The 18,642-nt window shown below is 38.2% G+C and overlaps 1 protein-coding gene across 4 annotated transcripts in view; it reads left to right on the top strand.

Annotated features, from left to right (window-relative positions):
• Positions 1–18,642, top strand: part of INTS7 (integrator complex subunit 7) — a 98,283-nt gene that overhangs the window by 65,095 nt on the left and 14,546 nt on the right. For 3 of the 4 annotated variants that reach the window (XM_044916360.1, XM_044916363.1, XM_044916362.1), the window contains 4 exons: positions 9,454–9,648; positions 10,158–10,261; positions 11,302–11,370; positions 17,685–17,817. In XM_044916360.1, coding sequence (XP_044772295.1) covers positions 9,454–9,648; positions 10,158–10,261; positions 11,302–11,370; positions 17,685–17,817 — 501 coding nt within the window. The remainder of the gene's footprint in view (positions 1–9,453; positions 9,649–10,157; positions 10,262–11,301; positions 11,371–17,684; positions 17,818–18,642) is intronic. The other variant, XM_044916361.1, reaches the window with a different exon arrangement.

Raw genomic sequence — 18,642 nt, 5'->3', positions numbered from 1 at the left:
ATTGTCAAGGATGCTAGTGTCCCACTTTTTACCCCTCTGTGATATCCTCCTATTCTAAATTAAGAGTCAGCCAGCTACTATTCTTGTTTTCTCTGCCAGGAGCGTAAAGGGGTTGCAAGAAGGGTAGACCATTAACATTTCTATGTTTCCTTAAAATTAGTTATATTCCAAAGTAAGAACCTGTACCCAAGATGAGCGTTTTCTATATTAATGCAAAGATTTATTTTCCCCTTAAGGGTAAAGAGTTTATATAGTCAACATTAAACATTTTGTAAGTATTATCACACAGCTTTTAAAATTGTATATATTTAGATGGAACCATAAAACTTTTGGTACCTGTTTATATACATTATTCCCATAATCTAAAATATTTTTAATGGTGGGCCATCCCAAAAGAAGTGCTCTAAAGTAGAATAAAGAATAAACAGATGTCACAAAAGAGACAATATTCAGAATACTGTCGGTACATATCTTTTGAAGTATAATTTTTTTTTTGGCTAGGATTGATCGATCAACTGCTGTTCTAAAACAGGAATATAGGCATGGCTTCTCTCCATCTTAAAGGGTAGCATTGACTACTGTGATTCTTTTCTCTTGATTATTCTGATAAAAGAGTGTTGTTGCCTGTATCAGGCTAATAAATGCCTCAAAATCAAAAGGTACAATTACTGGTTGCAATCAGTAGAATTATCTCATTTTCTAGTTCACGTGGAGCAGAAAATTGTTTATTATTCAGTACAGTAAATGGTTGAAACTGTGAAACAAACTCAGCAGCGAAGCAGATAAAATTAATACTATGAAAATCCTGTTGAATATTTAATAGTCTTTTAATGATTTGTGTGGTATGTGTATTTAATGAGGCTTGGCAGTAATTAAGGACTGATTCTAACATAGAAAGAAAGTACTCAGTTGACAGACAGAAACCTCTTGTCTTGATCTCCTTTCTGCCGTTAACCTAAGGCAGGTTATTGGGCCTTACGTCACCTCCTTTTGAAATGGAATTCTTTTATTCAGCAGACTATAAGCACTTACTAGTGCCAGATACTGCTTTGAGGATTAAAAAAAAATCAGGACATGATTCTCTACTTGAGAGTAGGGTAGAGAGGAAGGCAGTATGATTCTTACAGTCATTTGGAACTTACCACATTTCTGATTGTACTATGCCATCAGGGTCTTTTAAAGATTTATTTTAATCATTCATTTGGCAAGGGTGGATTGACAGTAGCTTTGTGTCTTTGTAACTGAGAAGATACGAGCATGGACTGACCTTCTACTCCTGCCACATGAATGACCCAACATGAGATTGGACAGTTGTGAGAATTCTGCTTTTTACCTGCTTCAGCCAAACTGAACAGGAGAAGTTCAAATTCTGTGTTTATGGGGACCATATAGCAACATTGGGTATCTAAATTTCCCAACACTAATTGATGATTGAGTTATCTTGCTACTTAAGAATAAAAATTATAAAAAGTATTTTAGTTTTCTGTGCTGTGTAACAAATCACCACAAATTTAGTGACTTAAGACAACACCCCCCCCCTTTTTTTAAGATTTTATTTAAAAGAGAGCGTGCGTATGAGCGAGCGAGCGCAGGAGCAGCTGGGGGAGCAGAGGGAGAGGGACAAGCAGACTCTGTACTGAGCACAGAGCCTGTCATGAGGCTCCTTCCCATAACCCTGTGATCAGGAATCCACCACTTAACCGACCACGCAGGCCACGCAGGCAGCCCAGACAATACCCATGTGCCCATGAGCCAGAGGTCCAGGCATGGCTCAGCTGGCTCCTCTGATCATGCTGTCATAGTCGCGGTCACAGTGTCAGGCAGGGCCAGTCTGGTCTGAGGCCGAAGGAGGCGCAGGGTCCTCTTCTGGACTCATGTTGGCAGAACTCATTTCCTCACAGGCTTCGAATTTGTGGAAGCTTCAAGGCCTGCAGGAAAATCTCTCACCTTCAAGACTATCTTTTAATGGGCTCACCTGATTAGGAGAGATCCACCCAGAAAAATCTCCCTTTTGATTGATGCACAGTCACTTCATTAAGGATCTAAATTATATCCCCAACATTCCTCACCTTTGCTGTATTCCATTGGTTAGAAACAAGTTACAGATTTCATCCACACTCAGATTACTGAAGATGTGGACACCGTGGGGTGTGAAGCAGAGGAACAATCTTAGCATTCTGCTTACAGTGGTGGATTGTTAATTGTATTTATTTTTTTTTTTTTTAAGGATTTTATTTATTTGAGAGAGAGAGAGAGCGTACCTGAGCTGGGGCAGGGGCGGGGGGGCAGACGGAAAGGGACAAGCAGACCCCACTGAGCGCAGAATCTGTCACAGAGCTCAGTCCCAGGACCCTGAGATTAACTGACTGAGCCACCCAGGTGCCCCATTTTATTTATTTTAAAATAGTAAATATGTAGAATATCTCCATATATAGTATAGAGGGTATATTAAAAAAATACAACAAATATCCAGATATACCTAGTATATTTAGGAAATGGGGCATTACCATTGCCTCTAAAATTCATGCATATTCCTCCATGTTTGTATACCATTTCCTACCCCACAAAGATAATCACCATCCTGAATCTTCTGTATACCATTCTCTTGCCTTTCTTTATAATTTTAACATGCATTTTTGAACTCTAAGCAAGGTACTATTTTATGCTGTTTTTGAATTTTATATAAAAAAGAATCATATTTTTCTTCAACTTGCTTTATTTAAATTATGTTCTTAAGATTCATTCATCTTGTTGCATGAAGCTGTAGGTCAGTTTTACTGCTGTATATTCTTCCATCATATGAATATACATCAATTTATTTGCCCATTCTAGTGTTGATGGAAATTTTAATTTTTCCAGTTTTTTGCTGTTAAAAACAGTACTGCTATGAACATTCTTGTACATATCTTTTGATACACATATGTAAAGCTTTTTCTAGGACAGCGATCCTCAATCGGAAATGATTTTGCCCTTCCAGAGGACATTTGGCAATGTCTAGAGACATTTTTCGTTATCATGATTTGTCATGGTGTTACTGGCATTTAGTGGGTACAGGCCAGAGATGCTGCTAAACATCCAGCAATGCACAGGACCACTCCCTTCAACAAATAATTACTCAGTTCAAACTGTAACTAGTATACTGAGAATGAAAACCCTTCTCTAGGGCAGTAGACCTCAATCAAAGCTACATATCTGTCCCTTGCTCCAATTTGGAAGTGTGTGGGGATGTCTCTCTTTGTCACAGGGTAAGGGGGACTACTACTGGCTTTAACGGTCAGTGGGTAAAGATGCTTAATCTCCTGAAATGCCCAGGACATTCCTGCCTCTGCTAAGAGATACTGCTCTAGGGGCACCTGGGTGTCTCAGTCGTTGAGCGTCTGCCTTCCGCTCAGGTCAGGATCCCAGGGTCCTGGGATGGAGCCCCGCACCGGGCTCCCTGCTCCGCAGGGAGCCTGCTTCTCCCTCTCCCGCTCCCCCTGCTTGTGTTCCTGCTCTCGCTGCAAGGTTAGGTACACCTTCAGTTGACTAGCTAATACCGGGAGGCTTTCTGTTGTGGTTTACAAATTTACAATCCTCCCAGCAGTGTATGAGTTCCTGTCGCTCTACATTTTTCCCCTCACTTGGTATGTTCTAGACGTTCTGATTGACATTACATCTAATAAATAAATAAAATGTTTAATTGAATTAGTAATTTGAGAAATGGTTTCAGGTATACAGCACAATGTGTCTCTCACTGTCTCTCTGTCAAATAAATAAAATCTTTTAAAAAAATAATAAAGAGATACTGCTCTAATATACTACCTGGGAGTGCACCAGAGTTCCCTTTTCTCCACATTCTTGACAACACTTACTTGTTCTTGTCTTTTTTTTTGTAATTTCTTTCTTTCTGTCTTAGAAAGAGAGAGCACAAGCAGGGGTGCTGGGAGATTGGAGAAGCAGGCTCCCCGCTGTTGGCCTTTCTAACAGGTGTGAAGTGATATCTTGTGGTTTTGATCTGCATTTCCCTGATGATTAGTGATGTTGAGCATCTTTTCATATATCTGTTGGCTGTCTTTATATCTTCTTTGGAAGAATAATCTAGTCAAATCTGCTAATTTTAGAATCAGATTGTTGTTTGTTTTGTTTTGCTGTTGAGTTAATAAGAGTTCTTTATATTTTTTGGATATTAACTCCTTATCAGATATAGGACTTGCAAATATTTTCTCCCATTCAGTAGTTGCTTTTTCATTTTCTTGAAACAATTAATTATTTGTTTCATTTTTGGCCATTTGTGTTTTGTTTTTTTTCTGTTGACTGCCAGTTGAAGTTTTTTCATTTTCCTAGCAGGTTGTTTGTCTTACTGATTTATAAGAGTTCCTTATATGTTCTGGATACTAATTTTTTGTAGGTTATATGAGTTGCAAATATCATCTAATTTTGTAGCTTTCCCCCCCCCCCCGTTTTCTGTCTTTTGATGAACAGCCATTCTTAGTAGTCTAAGACTTAGTGGTCTGAGTTATTGGTCTTTCTTCCTTTATGGTTTCTGTTTTTTAAAAAAATTTTCCCCAGTTCATGCTCCCTTCACCTTTTTCCCCAGAAGTAAGCACTATTTCGATTTCTAAAACTATAGGTTAGTCTTGCCTTGTTTTTTATCATTAGTTGGGGAATCATGCAGTATTCTTGTGATTCTAGCTTGTTTTGCTCAGCTCTTTGTGTGAGTCATTCATTTTGTTGTTGTTGGCATATTGCAGTAGTTCATTTTCATTGCTCTGTGATATTCTTTTGATGACTGTTAAAGCAATCTGTTTATCCACTTTTATCATTGGGGAACATCTGAGGTTGGGACTATTAAGAGTAACTTGTGGGGGAGCCTGGGTGGCTCAGTCATTAAGCGTCTGCCTTCGGCTCAGGTCATGATCCCAGGGTCCTGGGATCAAGTCCCGCATAGGGCTCCCTGCTCGGCAGGAAGCCTGCTTCTCCCTGTACTACTTCCCCTGCTTGTGTTCCCTCTCTCGCTATCTCTCTCTCTGTCAAATAAATAGATAAAATCTTTAAAAAAAAAAAAAAAGAGTAATTTGTGAACACTCTTAACGCACATCTTTTGGTATAGGTGTGCATTTCTTCTGGATGGTAGTGCTGTGTCATGAGATAACTTAGGTTCAGCTTTAATAAACACCGCCAAAAGTTGCCTGTGGTGGTTTCCAGCTTATACTCTTACCATTATGAATGCCTTTTGGGGTTCATAGTGCTTCTTTTTTTTTTTTAATTGTTTAACCAATTTATGATTTATATTTTATGAATGCTTTATTTTTTTAAAAAATTTTATTTATCTGACAGAGAGAGACAGCGAGAGAAGGAACACAAGTAGGGGGAGTGAGAGAGGGAGAAGCAGGCTCCCCGCAGAGCAGGGAGCCCGATGCAGGGCTCGATCCCAGGACCCTGGGATCATGACCTGAGCGGAAGGCAGACGCTTAATGGCTGAGCCACCCAGGTGCCCTCATGGTGCTTCTTGAATCTATGGCTTGATGACTTTGATCAGTTTTGGAATATTTGGTCATTGTCTCTTTAGCTATTGCTTCTGTCCCTTTCTCACTCATTTGGAACTCCATATAGAACGATGATAACTCTCTTTACCATCTCTTTAGCTCTTACATTCTCTTCTGCCTCTTCGCATCTTTTTATCTCTCTATACTTAGCTCTAAACGTTTTCTTCTGACCTATCTTCCACTTCAGTAATTCTTTTTTTTTTTTTAAGATTTGTTTATTTATTTTAGAGAGAAAGGGGGTTGGGGCAGAGGGAGAGAGAGAATCTCAAGCAAACTCTACACTGAGCGCAGAGCCCAGTGTGGGGCTCAATCTCACGACCCTGAGATCATGACCTGAGCCAACACCGAGAGTCAGACACTTAACCGACTAGCCACCCAGGCACCCCCGACTTCAATAACTTACATTGTGTCTAATCTGCTGTCAAACCCATTCATTAAGTTCTTAATTTCATTTATTGTGGGTTTTTTTTTTTTTCAGTTCTAGAATTTCCATTTGGTTATTTCATATTTTCCAGTTCTCTGCCAGGATTCTCTGTCTTGTCATTTAATTTCTTAGAACATATTAATCATAGTTATTTAAAAAAATTTGCATCTGATGTTCTGTTTTCTGGATCTGTTGTGGTTTGTATCTTTGACTTTTTTCCCCCTCTTGCTTTGGAGGATTTTGTCTTTTTTGTATGCTTTATTTTTTATTTGGTTTTGGAAAATATAGATGAAAAATTACAGTGATTACATCATCCAGAGCCTTATATATCTTTTTTTGCCTTTGGCAGGCAGTTAGGCTAAGATTGCCTTAATCCAACCAAGGACTGAACTGATTAAAAGCTAGGCTTCAGTCCTTGGGAGGGCCAGTATATTTTTGGGCTCTCCTAACTCCTAGGGCATAGCCCTTTGAGGTTACAGCCAAAAGCCTAAAGTGTTTTCCTCAGCCCCCTCCTAGTCTTAATGAGACTGCTGAAAATTCTGCTCAGACTCTCAGGAGCAGCTTTCAAGTTAGCAAACATCTCAAGGGAGAAAATGTCACCAAATGTCAGTCTTACCTCCTTGCATTTCCCATTTCTCCGTGATTTTTGGCTTCGAAATCCTTTTGCCTTGATAAGCTCTTTAGTGCTTTCAAATATATGTTCTTAATATTGTATTCAGTTTTCACAGCTGTTGTTAGTAGGAGGGCTGGTTTAAAACAGTCTAGTCCACGATTGCTTTATGCTTGGCTTATTCTTTCAAAATCTGAGATTATACTAAGTAAAATCAGCCAGTTGCAAGAAGACAAATACTATATGATTCCACTTATATGAGATATCTGAAGAAGTCAAATTTATGAAAACAAAAGTAGAATGATGGTTACCAGGGACTTCAGGTCTGTGGTTTAGGTTTATTCTTGGTTGTATGTTCTTTACCATTGTGTGTGTGTGTGTGTGTGTGCACGTACACATACACACTTTTTTTTAACTGAGCTCATCAGGTAAATTTTTTTTAGCCATGTTGGTTTCTTTAGGTAGCTCCATTTAGAAAATTGGATATGTACTACAAGTCAGAAGTTCAGTGAAGTAGCATTATATGCATGTCTAATAAAGATTTAACTTTGGGGCACCTGGGTGGCTCAGTTGGTTAAGCATCCAACTCTTGATTTCAGCTCAGGTCGTGATCTCAAGGTCATGAGCCCCATATCAAGCCCTGCATCAGGCTCTGCACTTGGTGGGTGTCTACTTGAGATTCTCTCCCTCCCTCTCTCTGTCTGGCCCCCCCCCTTGCTTGCACACACGTGTGTGCTCTCTCTCAAATAATAAATAAATAAATCTTTAGAAAAAGATTTAACTTTATATGTTTAGGGGAAAAGAAAGAAAGAAGGAATGAGAAAAAATGGAAGGAAAGATAAAATTAGTCATTTAAATAATGGGAAAGCAAAATAGCAATCCAAATAGTGGGAATAGTTCTTCTCAATTAGCTGATACCCCAGAGTGAGCATTAGGGAAAGCTCTGAGTTTGTTGTTCCTTCACCTGCCTGTGTTGAATTCATTGAAAATAATTCCTCCCTGAGGAAGTTTCAAGGGTAATATTGATTACATACAATTTTTACTTTACCTGCTAACCTTAGATTCCCAACCTGTGTTTAAGCTTTAGCTTCAATACAAAGAAAAGAAAATAATATCCTTTTTATTTCCCATTGGCATTATTCATACTGTTATAATCTAAATTTTATTTCTTTTACATTTTCTTTTACAGATGATATTACCTTTTAAAGTCTTTGGCTTCTAGGACAAATCTATCTTTTCCATGTTCTTTTGAACATGTGTACTATATCTAGCATTGCTTTCCTTCAGCATTAACACAATCCAAGATGCATAGTCTATCATCAATAAAATACTCAAAAATAAATCCAGAGTTGCAGTATATCTCCCTCATTATAACTACATCTTACTTCTCTTTCAGTTTTGTAATGCATGTTAGGACAAGATGGCCAGGGTTTTTGTCTGGTCAGATGGTCTGTACTGTATTTATAGAACAGTATCATATACACCTACTTGTATCCCTGACAAGAGTTACTGACAAGCAGTAAATTAAAAATAGCAGGTAGCAGCTTACGAGGCAGAGGAGGGGGGAATCTACCTTCTTATAAGAGCAAATTAAATCTCTAAGGAATTAAAAGCAATTAAAATGTTCTCTTTAATCTCCTAGTCTGTGCTGTTTCATGATTAGAACAGGCATCCCAAAAGTGAAAACCACAGAATTCAATATATTGAGTACAGTTATTACCTCTAGCTTATATAGTTCTCTTTTATATGTAGCTTATATATATCATCAAGGGCCTTGCCATTTGAGAAGGATACAAGAGCAGATGTATGTTCTTTATAAAGGATATAGGGAGTGGCTAATTATTTCATAGAGTAAAATATGAATGCTACCAAATAACAGAACTTAACCATTTGACACTTAAAAGTAGAGAGAAGTACGCTAAGGTCAGTATGTGATACTTGGCCAAATGGTACTGTGGTAACTGACTTCTAGAAACCCAAAGTCAAATGCCTTGCTCTCTGGCTACAGTGGAAGTAGTATCTAAGGAACAAAGGGCATCAGCCTGTTTTAAGCTAGTCATGTCAGAGAGGAAAATTTATTTTCACTATGCTTCCATTTATTGTTAGTTTAGCAAATTTTTGGTATGCCTTTTGTTGAAAGCACCATGCTAGGTTCTCTGCCAGAGTAGTTGTTGAATAGTTAAAGGTGGTCCTAGTTCTCTGCCCACACTGGCTTGACTTAAATTCCTTGTCCCATCTACCTAGCTACTGCTACTCTTTGCTATCCAAGACTCAGCCCTGATGCCTCTCTTCCTCATTGAAACTTATTTGTGTGTTATAACCTGTTCTTCCTTGGTAGCCTCTCCGTGCGGTCTAACGTGTCTGCTCAGAAATTCTTCTTAAAATTAATCTGGGCTCACAGTGGAAAGATACAGCCATGAGGCAACATGCTTTTTTAACAGTGACTGTCGAGCATCATATTTCTCCTGTCCTTATCTTTCTTTCCTCCCCCTTCCCAACTTTAAAAAATCCTGTCAATGATTCCAGTGATGAGAATTTCAGGTTAGAAAGGTAGGAAGGTGATGATGAGGGGGGTTTTGGAAGAATGATCATGTCCTTGAAGTGTCCCTCAAATGATATCTTACTGGTGATAATCTAGCCAACCCACATGCTGTGGGGTCTTCGTGAATGTAGGGAGTAAGGAACCTGAATGTTGATGGAACATAGAGTTTTTCACAGCTGATGCTAGTAAGTTTTTCTTTTTAAAACCACATCGTTCCTCTTAAAACATAGGTGTTTATCCATCAGTGTTAGAACTACTGTTCTTTTGCACAGACGGTGACAAATACTTTGTGTGGCACCATCTGGCTATTGTATTTACTTTTGTCTTACATGTATCTTTTTTTTTCCCCCAGGCTGCCAGTACACCACTGAATCCTTTAAGTTTTCAGTGTGAATTTGTAAAACTCAGGATTGACCTTCTACAAGCCTTCTCTCAACTTATCTGTACTTGTAATAGCCTCAAGACAAGCCCCCCACCTGCAATTGCCACAACAATTGCCATGACCTTAGGGAATGACCTTCAGAGGTGTGGTCGCATCTCCAATCAGGTGTGTCTCCACTTGATTTTCAGTGCAGTTTTTATTTACACTTTAGAGGTTTTTGAGGTTAGTTGTGAGATGAAAAATTCTGAAATTTAAAAATCAGCTGTTTGACTAATGGACATTAACCATCAGATGCTTAACTCATCTGTCTTGCCAAAAATAGGCTGATGTTTTATTAGAATGACAAAGTGACTGATGATGTCTCACTAGATTCTACATTTTTATAACTGTATTAATTGTTTTAGTGGAACTTGAAGCTAACAAAGCAATGCTTTTTGTTTCTGCGTGTCATATGTATTATTGTAATTGTGTAAACGTTTAGAATTTCATTTACCATCTTTGTTCATTTTATTTAACAAGGTTTATAAGCATGAATGGAATGGAAATGAAAAGGGTTGAACTACTTTTTGGATTTGATTGAGGATAGGTTTTTTTTATGTTTTGGTTTTTGTGGTATATCATTATACAATAATGATAGCATCTTCCTTGTAATTGATCCTTCTCCTTCTTTTTAGATGAAACAGTCCATGGAAGAATTCCGAAGCCTTGCTTCCCGATATGGGGATCTTTATCAGGCATCTTTTGATGCTGATTCCGCAACATTGAGGAATGTGGAACTGTATCCTAAGCTGCTTCAGTATTTCTTGTTCTTTGGAAGTATTCTTTTAAACGTAGAGTAAATGCTTTAGATATGCTTAACTAAAAATATGTATATTTAGATTAGCCTACAAATTCATTATAATTAATAACTTCTCTTTTGAAATCTAGTGTGAGCAGTATAATTTTACTTTTTAACTTCAACGAGGCTTAAAAAAAAAAAGTAATGACTCAGTGGTGGTCTTTCTCCACCACTAGGAAAAGCATCCAAAACCCAGGTCCCACCAGTGTTGCATACTTTGTGTTCACTTGAGCTACAGTGGAGAAGACAACACATTTTCCCATCAGAAAACCATTTTCTTCTTGTGTTACCTCTGTCTTCTTCATGGTGTAAACCCTGGTTCCCATCACCTTTATTAGTGATCTGTAGTTTTAGTCATCACTTTGGTTCCCTAAGTCCTCTTTGAGTTCTCCATATTTAATTAGCAGCCTCAAATCCTTTTTGAAAGGAAGGAAGAGATATATTGTTTTTAAGATGTGGGACCTATAAATCAGTAGTGCTTGGCAGTTTGGTTTTCTAAGTAAAAACCTATGAATGCTATGGACGCTTTCCTCTACAAAATGCATTTATGCACACACCTGGCAGATGTTCATAGTCCCAGGAGGGTTACCAGATCCCTTGAGCCCCAGCTTCAGAACCTCTGGAGTAACTACAGACCATTTTTGGTGTTGCTTTTAACTTTTATCACCGAAACTCCTACATCTAAGCAGAAGAGAACAGTTTCTGTGATTGAATCACAGAGCCTGCTGTTTGGTTCCCCCTTCCCACATTAGGCAGCCTCTGAAGTACTATTCCTGGAGCAGAATTTAAGAATCACTATTATAAACAGCATATATCCCTTAAAAGGGGGAAAAAAAAAAAATGAAATCTTAAACCACTTGATTTGATAACATATGGTTACCTTAACTAAAAATATAATCCTCATCTTGACTTGATATTCAGGTAATACAAAGTCTACATGGATTTCTCTATTTTCATGTAAAACCTTAACATTAATCCAGACAGCAGCAGAGCTGTTTACTGATATCTCATGCAATAGAAGCCCTGATTTTGGATCCAGAATCAGCAAGGTATTTCTAATAATAGTTTACATTAAGGTACATTTTCCAGTGTTGTCTTACCTAATCATCACAACATGTGTTTTGGAAGAGGTGTTACATGTGTTTTGGAAGAGGTATTATGGAAGAACAAACAGAGAAGAAGGACTTTGTTAGTATTTGCCTGAGTTCACACACCTAGTGACAAAACTTGCTTTTTCTGACTCCATTGTTTCTTTACTTCTGCCTATTTTTTTTTTTTAAAGACTTATTTATTTTAGAGGGGAGAGGGAGAGAGAGAATCTCAAGCAGACTCCCCACCAAGTGCGGAGCTGTGGCGGGGCTCAATCTCAGGACTCTGAGATCATGACCTGAGCTGAAATCAAGAGTAGGACGCTTGGGCGCCTGGGTGGCTCAGTCGTTAAGTGTCTGCCTTCAGCTCAGGTCATGATCCCAGGGTCCTGGGATCGAGTCCCACATCGGGCTCCCTGCTAGGCGGGAAGCCTGCTTCTCCCTCTCCCACTCCCCCTGCTTGTGTCCCTGCTCTCGCTATCTCTCTCTCTTTCAAATAAATAAATAAAATCTTTAAAAAAAAAAGAGTAGAACGCTTAACTGACTGAGCCTCCCAGGTGCCCCACTGCCTCCTATTTTTAAAACATTGACTTGGAAAAATAGCTAGGAAGAAATTCTTTGAATTTGAATATTTTCTTCTTGTATACTATAACTAAATTTTGGTATGAAAAATTGGGTTAATAATTAAGCTTGAATTTTTTATTTGGTTTCTTAAACAAAAATATATTTCTGTTTTTGCTTTATTAATATTCTTTTCTCCTCTCCCATTAACTATTCAAAATATTTTATTAAAGAATGATCCACTGTTTTTTTTCCCGTTACAGTATTCTGTTTTGGAATGTGCATTTTCAACTGTCTGTAATTTCCAATTAATAAGGCCTATGATTCCAAGGTCAGCTTTCTCAAAGAGAGTATTAATCAACAGAGTGAAATTTCTCTACCCTAAAGCATTGACTCACCATTTCTTTTCAGGACAATAGCAAGATCCTTGCTTATGTTTTAAAGTTCTGCCTACTTTCAGACTAGGCCACTTGGCTATCTTTGTCGCCACTCATCTGATCCATTTTAATATAATATTCGCTTATTTTTCCTTTTATCCTGTTTTCATCAGTGTTCATTTTCTCTTCCGACTTGCAGGGCTTATTTGAAAAAAAAAAATCCTTTTAAGTTTCAAAATGTTCTTAAACCTCCATGTACTTTATAGAGTCTTTGCCAATTAATTGTTGCTTTGAGGATCACACCATTTCTTACTGTGCCATACTCATTTTACTTCTTAGCACTCAGATATCATTGTACTGTTGATTGGCATAATAAGTATAAGTGTTTTTCTTGATTGACTTTTTAACAGATTGGGTGCATTGTCAGCAGGGCTGGGGTGAAGGGAGTTATCCAGCCAGCTGACACATGCTATTCTCTACTCTCTGTCCTTCCTACCACTTTTTTTCACTCCTCTTCTTCCCCTCTCATCCTTCAAACCTATTCCCCTAGCCTCTGCCCTCCATAGCAGGGAAAAATTGGAAAAGAAAGTTTGCACCTTGAAGGAGGGTTCTTTGGGTTTCATTCTCAATAGTATACAACTGCAAAGAGTGGAGTCCTTCTAAAACTTCTGCTCTTGATTTTATATTCTGCACCTTCCAAATAAAGAAAGACTAGCAGCAAAAAAACCTCAAGAGTGAGGCATAATGTTAATATTTCACTAATCTGTCTATCTTTTTCGTAGCCTAGGAGCTTTTGGGGGAGAAGAGACCTTGTCTTATTATCTCTGGCACCTAACATAGTGCCTGAGCCAGTAACAATAAATATGGATTAGGACAGGGTAAATGTCTCTTAATTATGAATGTGATTGTCTGCCTCATCCCAGCTTTTTAGAATTATCAAGAAGAAATATTTTGAGATGGTTGTCCATGGCATTTTTCTACTCTTAGCTTTTTATTTGCTCTGTCATGATTCCTTTGCACTTAATCTTTATTTTACTGCCTAAACGATAAGGGAACAGTTTCCAACGGTAACAGAGTAAGACTGGGCTTTTCCTTTTATTACAAACAGCTAAAACATGTAAGTTCACTGTTTTCACATGCTGGGCAATAGGAAACTCAGGAATGTAATCCCTCAGAGGAGGGACATAAATAAGGTAAACACTACAAGAGTCTTTACTTTCCTCTCCCTGAAGGCACTTTTTAGACTGCCTCTCAGGGAGGAATAACCAAAGCAGAACATGGTGAAGAGATAGGGATCAGAGTTCAGGGAACCAAAAGAAGCTAGAATTTGCAGGACAGAATATAAGAGAGGAAGAAGCTTTCCAGGGAAAGAGCTCCAGAAATTTCACAGGCTGTGAATCTTTGGCTGAATGCTAAGCTACACATACGTAAAGTGAAACTCCACAAGGCCAGGCAAAAAACTACTAGGGAAAGAGTAATTACCAGGAAGCTATAAGCTGAACAATTCCCAGAGCTCACACATGTCTGAGAAATGTTTGCGTTCCAACTAGCCAAATGGAGAGACCTTATTGAACACTGAGAGCATTCAGAAGAAACACCAGAAGGGTCAAGAAGACGTAATTCTAAATATTTATGTACAAAGTAACAGATCTTCCAAATATATCAAGCAAAAACCGAAGGAAAAAAAAGAACTGAAAGAGAAATAAATCCACAATTACAAAGTTCTCAACACTTCCCTCTGAGTAACTGATGGAACAACTTGTTGGAAAATTTCTTAGGATATAGAAGACTTTAACAACACCACCAGTCATTTTGATCTAATTGACCTGTATGTACCAACAGCAGCATACATGTTCTTTTCAAGTGCATTTGGAACATTTAATGAGATAAACCATATGCTAGGCTAGAAAGCAAATCTCAAATTTTAAAGCATTGAAATCATATGACAATTTATCTGACAAATTAGAATGGACTAACAAAAATGATCTCTAGAAAATCCCCACATATTTAGAAATTAAATAAGACTTCTGAATAACCCAGTTGGTCAAAAAATCAGAAGGGAAATTAGAAAATATGTTAAACAATGAAAATGAGAAAACCACCTATCAAAACTTGTGGGATGCAGCTAAAGCAGAGCTTAGAGGGAAATTGATAGCTTTAGATGTTTTTATGTAATATAAAAAAGTTTAAAATCAGTGATCTAAATTTCTGCCTTATCTGAAGCTAGAAAAAGAAAGCAAATTAACTCAAAATAATTTAAAGGAAAGAAGTAACAAAAATATAAGCACTGATCAGTGAATTAGAAATAAATAGTTGAGAAAATCAGTGAAACCCAAAGCTGGTTCTTTGAAAAGATCAATAAAACTGTTAATACTAGCTAGTCTGAGCAGTAAAGAAACACGAATTACCAATATCAGAAATCAAGTAAGAGTACCAATCCAAATCCTATAGCTATTAAAAGCCATAATAAGGGAATAACAACAGATCTTCATGAACAGAGGTATAAAAATCATTTTAACAAAACATGTAGAAATTGAATCCAGCAATATACAAAAGATAATACATCAAGACCAAGTAGGTTTTATCCCAGGAATACCAGGTTAACAATAGAAGATCAAACAGTGTAATTTGCCATATTGCAGAATAAAGGAGAAAAGCTAAAGTAGAGGACTTAACAAACATTTCAAGTCTTACTATAAAGCTGTAGTGATTAAGACAATGCAGTATTGGCTTGATGGTAGAATGAGAGCCCAAAATATGGAGAGACCACTCACATATGTGATCATTTGATTTTTGACAAAGGTGCCAAGATAATTCAATAGGGAAAGGATAGTTTTTTCAATGAGTGGTGCTAGGATAGCTAGTTGTCTATATAGGGAGGGAAAAAAAAAAAAAAAGAATCTTGACCTTGCTTCACACCATACAGAAAAATTAATTCCGAATATATCACAGACTAAAATGTAAAAGATAAAACTCTAAACTTTCTAGAAGACTACATTGGAGAAAGTCTTCATGACCTGGAGGTCAGCAGAGATTTCTTAGGATACAGATAGCAGTTACCATAAGAGAAGAATTTGCTAAATTGAACTTAAATTTTTAAATTTCTGCTGTATGAAAGATGCCATTAAGAAAATGAAAAGACAGGTCACAGGGAGATTCTATCAGAGGACTTGTATTCAGGATATTAAGAACACACAACTCAAGATAACACAGTTTTTACAAATTGACAGATTTGAAAAGATGTTTCAAAAACGGAGGTGTGCTAATGTCTAATAAGCAAAAAACGCTTAACATCATTAAGCATCAGAGAAATGCAAATTAAAATCGCAATGAGATATCTACTAACACCCACTAAAATGGCTAAAATTAAAAAGACCTTCAATATCCAGGATTAGGATATGAAGGAGCTTGAATTCCTACCATTTGGGGAATACAAAATGATTCAGTTCAGCCACTTTGGGAAACTTGTTGGCAGCAACCATATGACCATTTGTACTCCTACTTACTTACCCATAAGAAATGAAAACATATTTCCACACAGACTTGTATGTAAAATTTCATTGCAGCTTTGTTTGTAGTAACAAAAACTGTAAAGATCAAATGCCACTCAACAGGCGAATGGCTAAACTCATACATCCATACAATGGAGTACTACTCAGCAGTAAAGATGAATGACCTATTGATATATGCAAAATACATGAATGACTCTCAAAAACATGCTGTGAAGGAAACCAGACACAAAATAGTACATATTTTAGGACTCTGTTTATATGAAATAACAGGAAACGTCCTATTTATAGTGATTGAAAGCACACCTGTGGTCGCCTTGGGTCAGAAGTGGGAATTGACTAGAAAGGGGTATTTCGAATAGGTGTATTTCTGTGCTTTTGTAACTTATATCTCAATGAAGTGTATTTTTTAAGTAAATGAATGCTTTTGTAGGTAAAGCAGTGTATCCTGAATTTAGACCCTCTTAGTAGCAGATATAAAAGACTTTAATTTCTTTATGCTTTATTTGTGTGTAGAGTTTTTCTTAAGAGTCATACAAATGAGGTTCAGTTCTTGTCTTATTGGAACTTAAGGTACAGTACAGAGCAGGGAATACAGTACAGAGCAGGGAACAAAGCTTTGGAGCCAGGCAGATATGAACATGATGAATCCTTTATCGTTTACTCCTAGCTGTAGAAATATGTGCATGGAATTTCATCTCCCTGAGCCGCATATGCATGAACTACAGGTAAATAATGATGCCTGTCTCCTAGAGTGGCTGTAATGGTTAAAGAGAATAACCCATATAAAGTACCTAAGTGAAGTGCCTTAGTGGTGCCTTTTAACACACAGGTGTTAAAAGGGTAATAAGGGAAGAATAAGAACAGTCTTATGCCCAGTGTGGCTAAGTTACCTATATTGCATTTTCAAGTAATCCCGTTGAAGTTTAGTTAGAATACAAAAGATTTGCGGTGGCTCAGTCGTTAAGCGTCCGCCTTCAGCTCAGGTCATGATCCCAGGGTCCTGGGATCGAGTCCCACATCGGGCTCCCTCCTCGGCGGGAAGCCTGCTCTCCCTCTCCCACTCCCGCTGCTTGTGTTCCTGCTCTCACTATCTCTGTCTCTGTCAAATAAATAAATAAAATCTTTAAAAAAAAAAAAAAAGGTTTGCTTTCTTTTCTCACTTAGAGATACTTTCAGAAATACTTTTTGGGTGTGAGGCAGTAGAGGAAGAAAGAGGAAATCTAGGTAAAACTTTCCCAGCATGCTCTGTGTGCTAGCTCTCCCCTGAACATTCCCACACCTTCCCTGTCCATGCTTTAGTTTCATGCCATTTCTGCAGCCCTGAATGCCCACCACACTTCCATCTCTCCACATCTTGTCCATCCTGCTTGCCCAGTGGTTTGTTCAGGAACCATCTCTTCTGTGGCATTCCCCACTCCCTCCACATTCTGATCTTTTATTTATATATCTTCACTGGTTATGTGGCACTTAACCTGCTGGCTTTATACTGCTGGTTACCTTTTCAAATGTCTTGGGTCTCCTTCACCTCATGGCAGAGGCAACAGTTAAACATTTTTCTACTACCTAACAACCAAAGTGATTAGCCTTACATAATTTGAAGTCAGGTCTGGGTTTAAATTTAGGGCTTGTTACTTACTAGTTATGTGACTGAAGGCAAGTCAGTTAACCTCTCTAAGCCTCAGTTGGCTCATCTGTAAAATGGAAATAGCAGTGCTTACTTTGTTATTTTACAAAATAAATGAGAACATGTAGAAAGTGCCTGACACATTTAGACATTAAGATGGTAACTATTTTGGGTGATTAATTGATACTGATTTGACCTCAGTTTCCAGGAATCTGGATCTACTGGAGCTGCCCACGCTGACAGTGAATATGAGCGGAGAATGATGTCTGTATACAATCGCGTCTTGGAGGAAGTGGACTCACTCAATCGGAAATATACCCCTGTTTCTTACATGGCAAGTGGCGTTTGGTTCATTGAGTTTTTATTACACGGAAGTGGGTTTTTATCCAACTCGGGCACTTCCTAACCCTGTGACTTCAGTAAATTCACCTCTCTGCCAGTTTTCTCCATGCCTGTTTTATAACAGGGTTACTGTCGTACCTGCCTTGCAGCATTGCTGTGAGGATGAAATGAGCTAATCCATGGCAGCGCTTGGCACCTCTGTGGCTGCTGCATAATTAATGTGTCGAATCTACTCCCCCAGAGCGCAAATAAAACTTTTTTTTTCCTTTTTAACAATTCAACCGAAGTTGCAATAGTTCTCAACCCTGGCTACACATTAGAATCACTTTGGGAGCTTTTTAAAAAATGCATCAATATCCAGGCCGTACTCTAGACCAGTTAACTTGGAATCTCTGCAGTTGAGGGCCAAGCATTAGTCTTTTTCCAGGCTCCCAGGTGATTCTGTCCTGCCACTGGGCTTGAGAACCACTGGCCAATGGAAACAGAAAGAACTGGGCTCATTGTCTACCTGCCAGGGGATGCCACTGACATCCTTAGTGCACTGCTTCCCCTTAGCCTGCTGAATCTCTGCGATCTTTGGGAGTGTTGAGCTCTTGCTCTTTCTTCAGTCTTTTCCCCCACAGAACAGACTAACACACACCCAGAGTTTCTCCTTCCTGTCTGGCCATTCCCCAGTGTCTTAGTCAGCTCAGGCTCCTATACCAAAATCCCTCTAGACTGGGTGGCTTAAACAACAGACACTTCTTAATCCTAGTTGTGGGGGCTGGAAAGGCCAGGACCAAGGTGGCAGCCAGTTGGTTCCTGGTGAGGACCTTCT

This window comes from Neomonachus schauinslandi, chromosome 6 (assembly GCF_002201575.2).
Source record: "Neomonachus schauinslandi chromosome 6, ASM220157v2, whole genome shotgun sequence".
NCBI classification, from domain to species: domain Eukaryota; kingdom Metazoa; phylum Chordata; class Mammalia; order Carnivora; family Phocidae; genus Neomonachus; species Neomonachus schauinslandi.
This window is presented reverse-complemented; position numbering and strand designations above follow the sequence as displayed.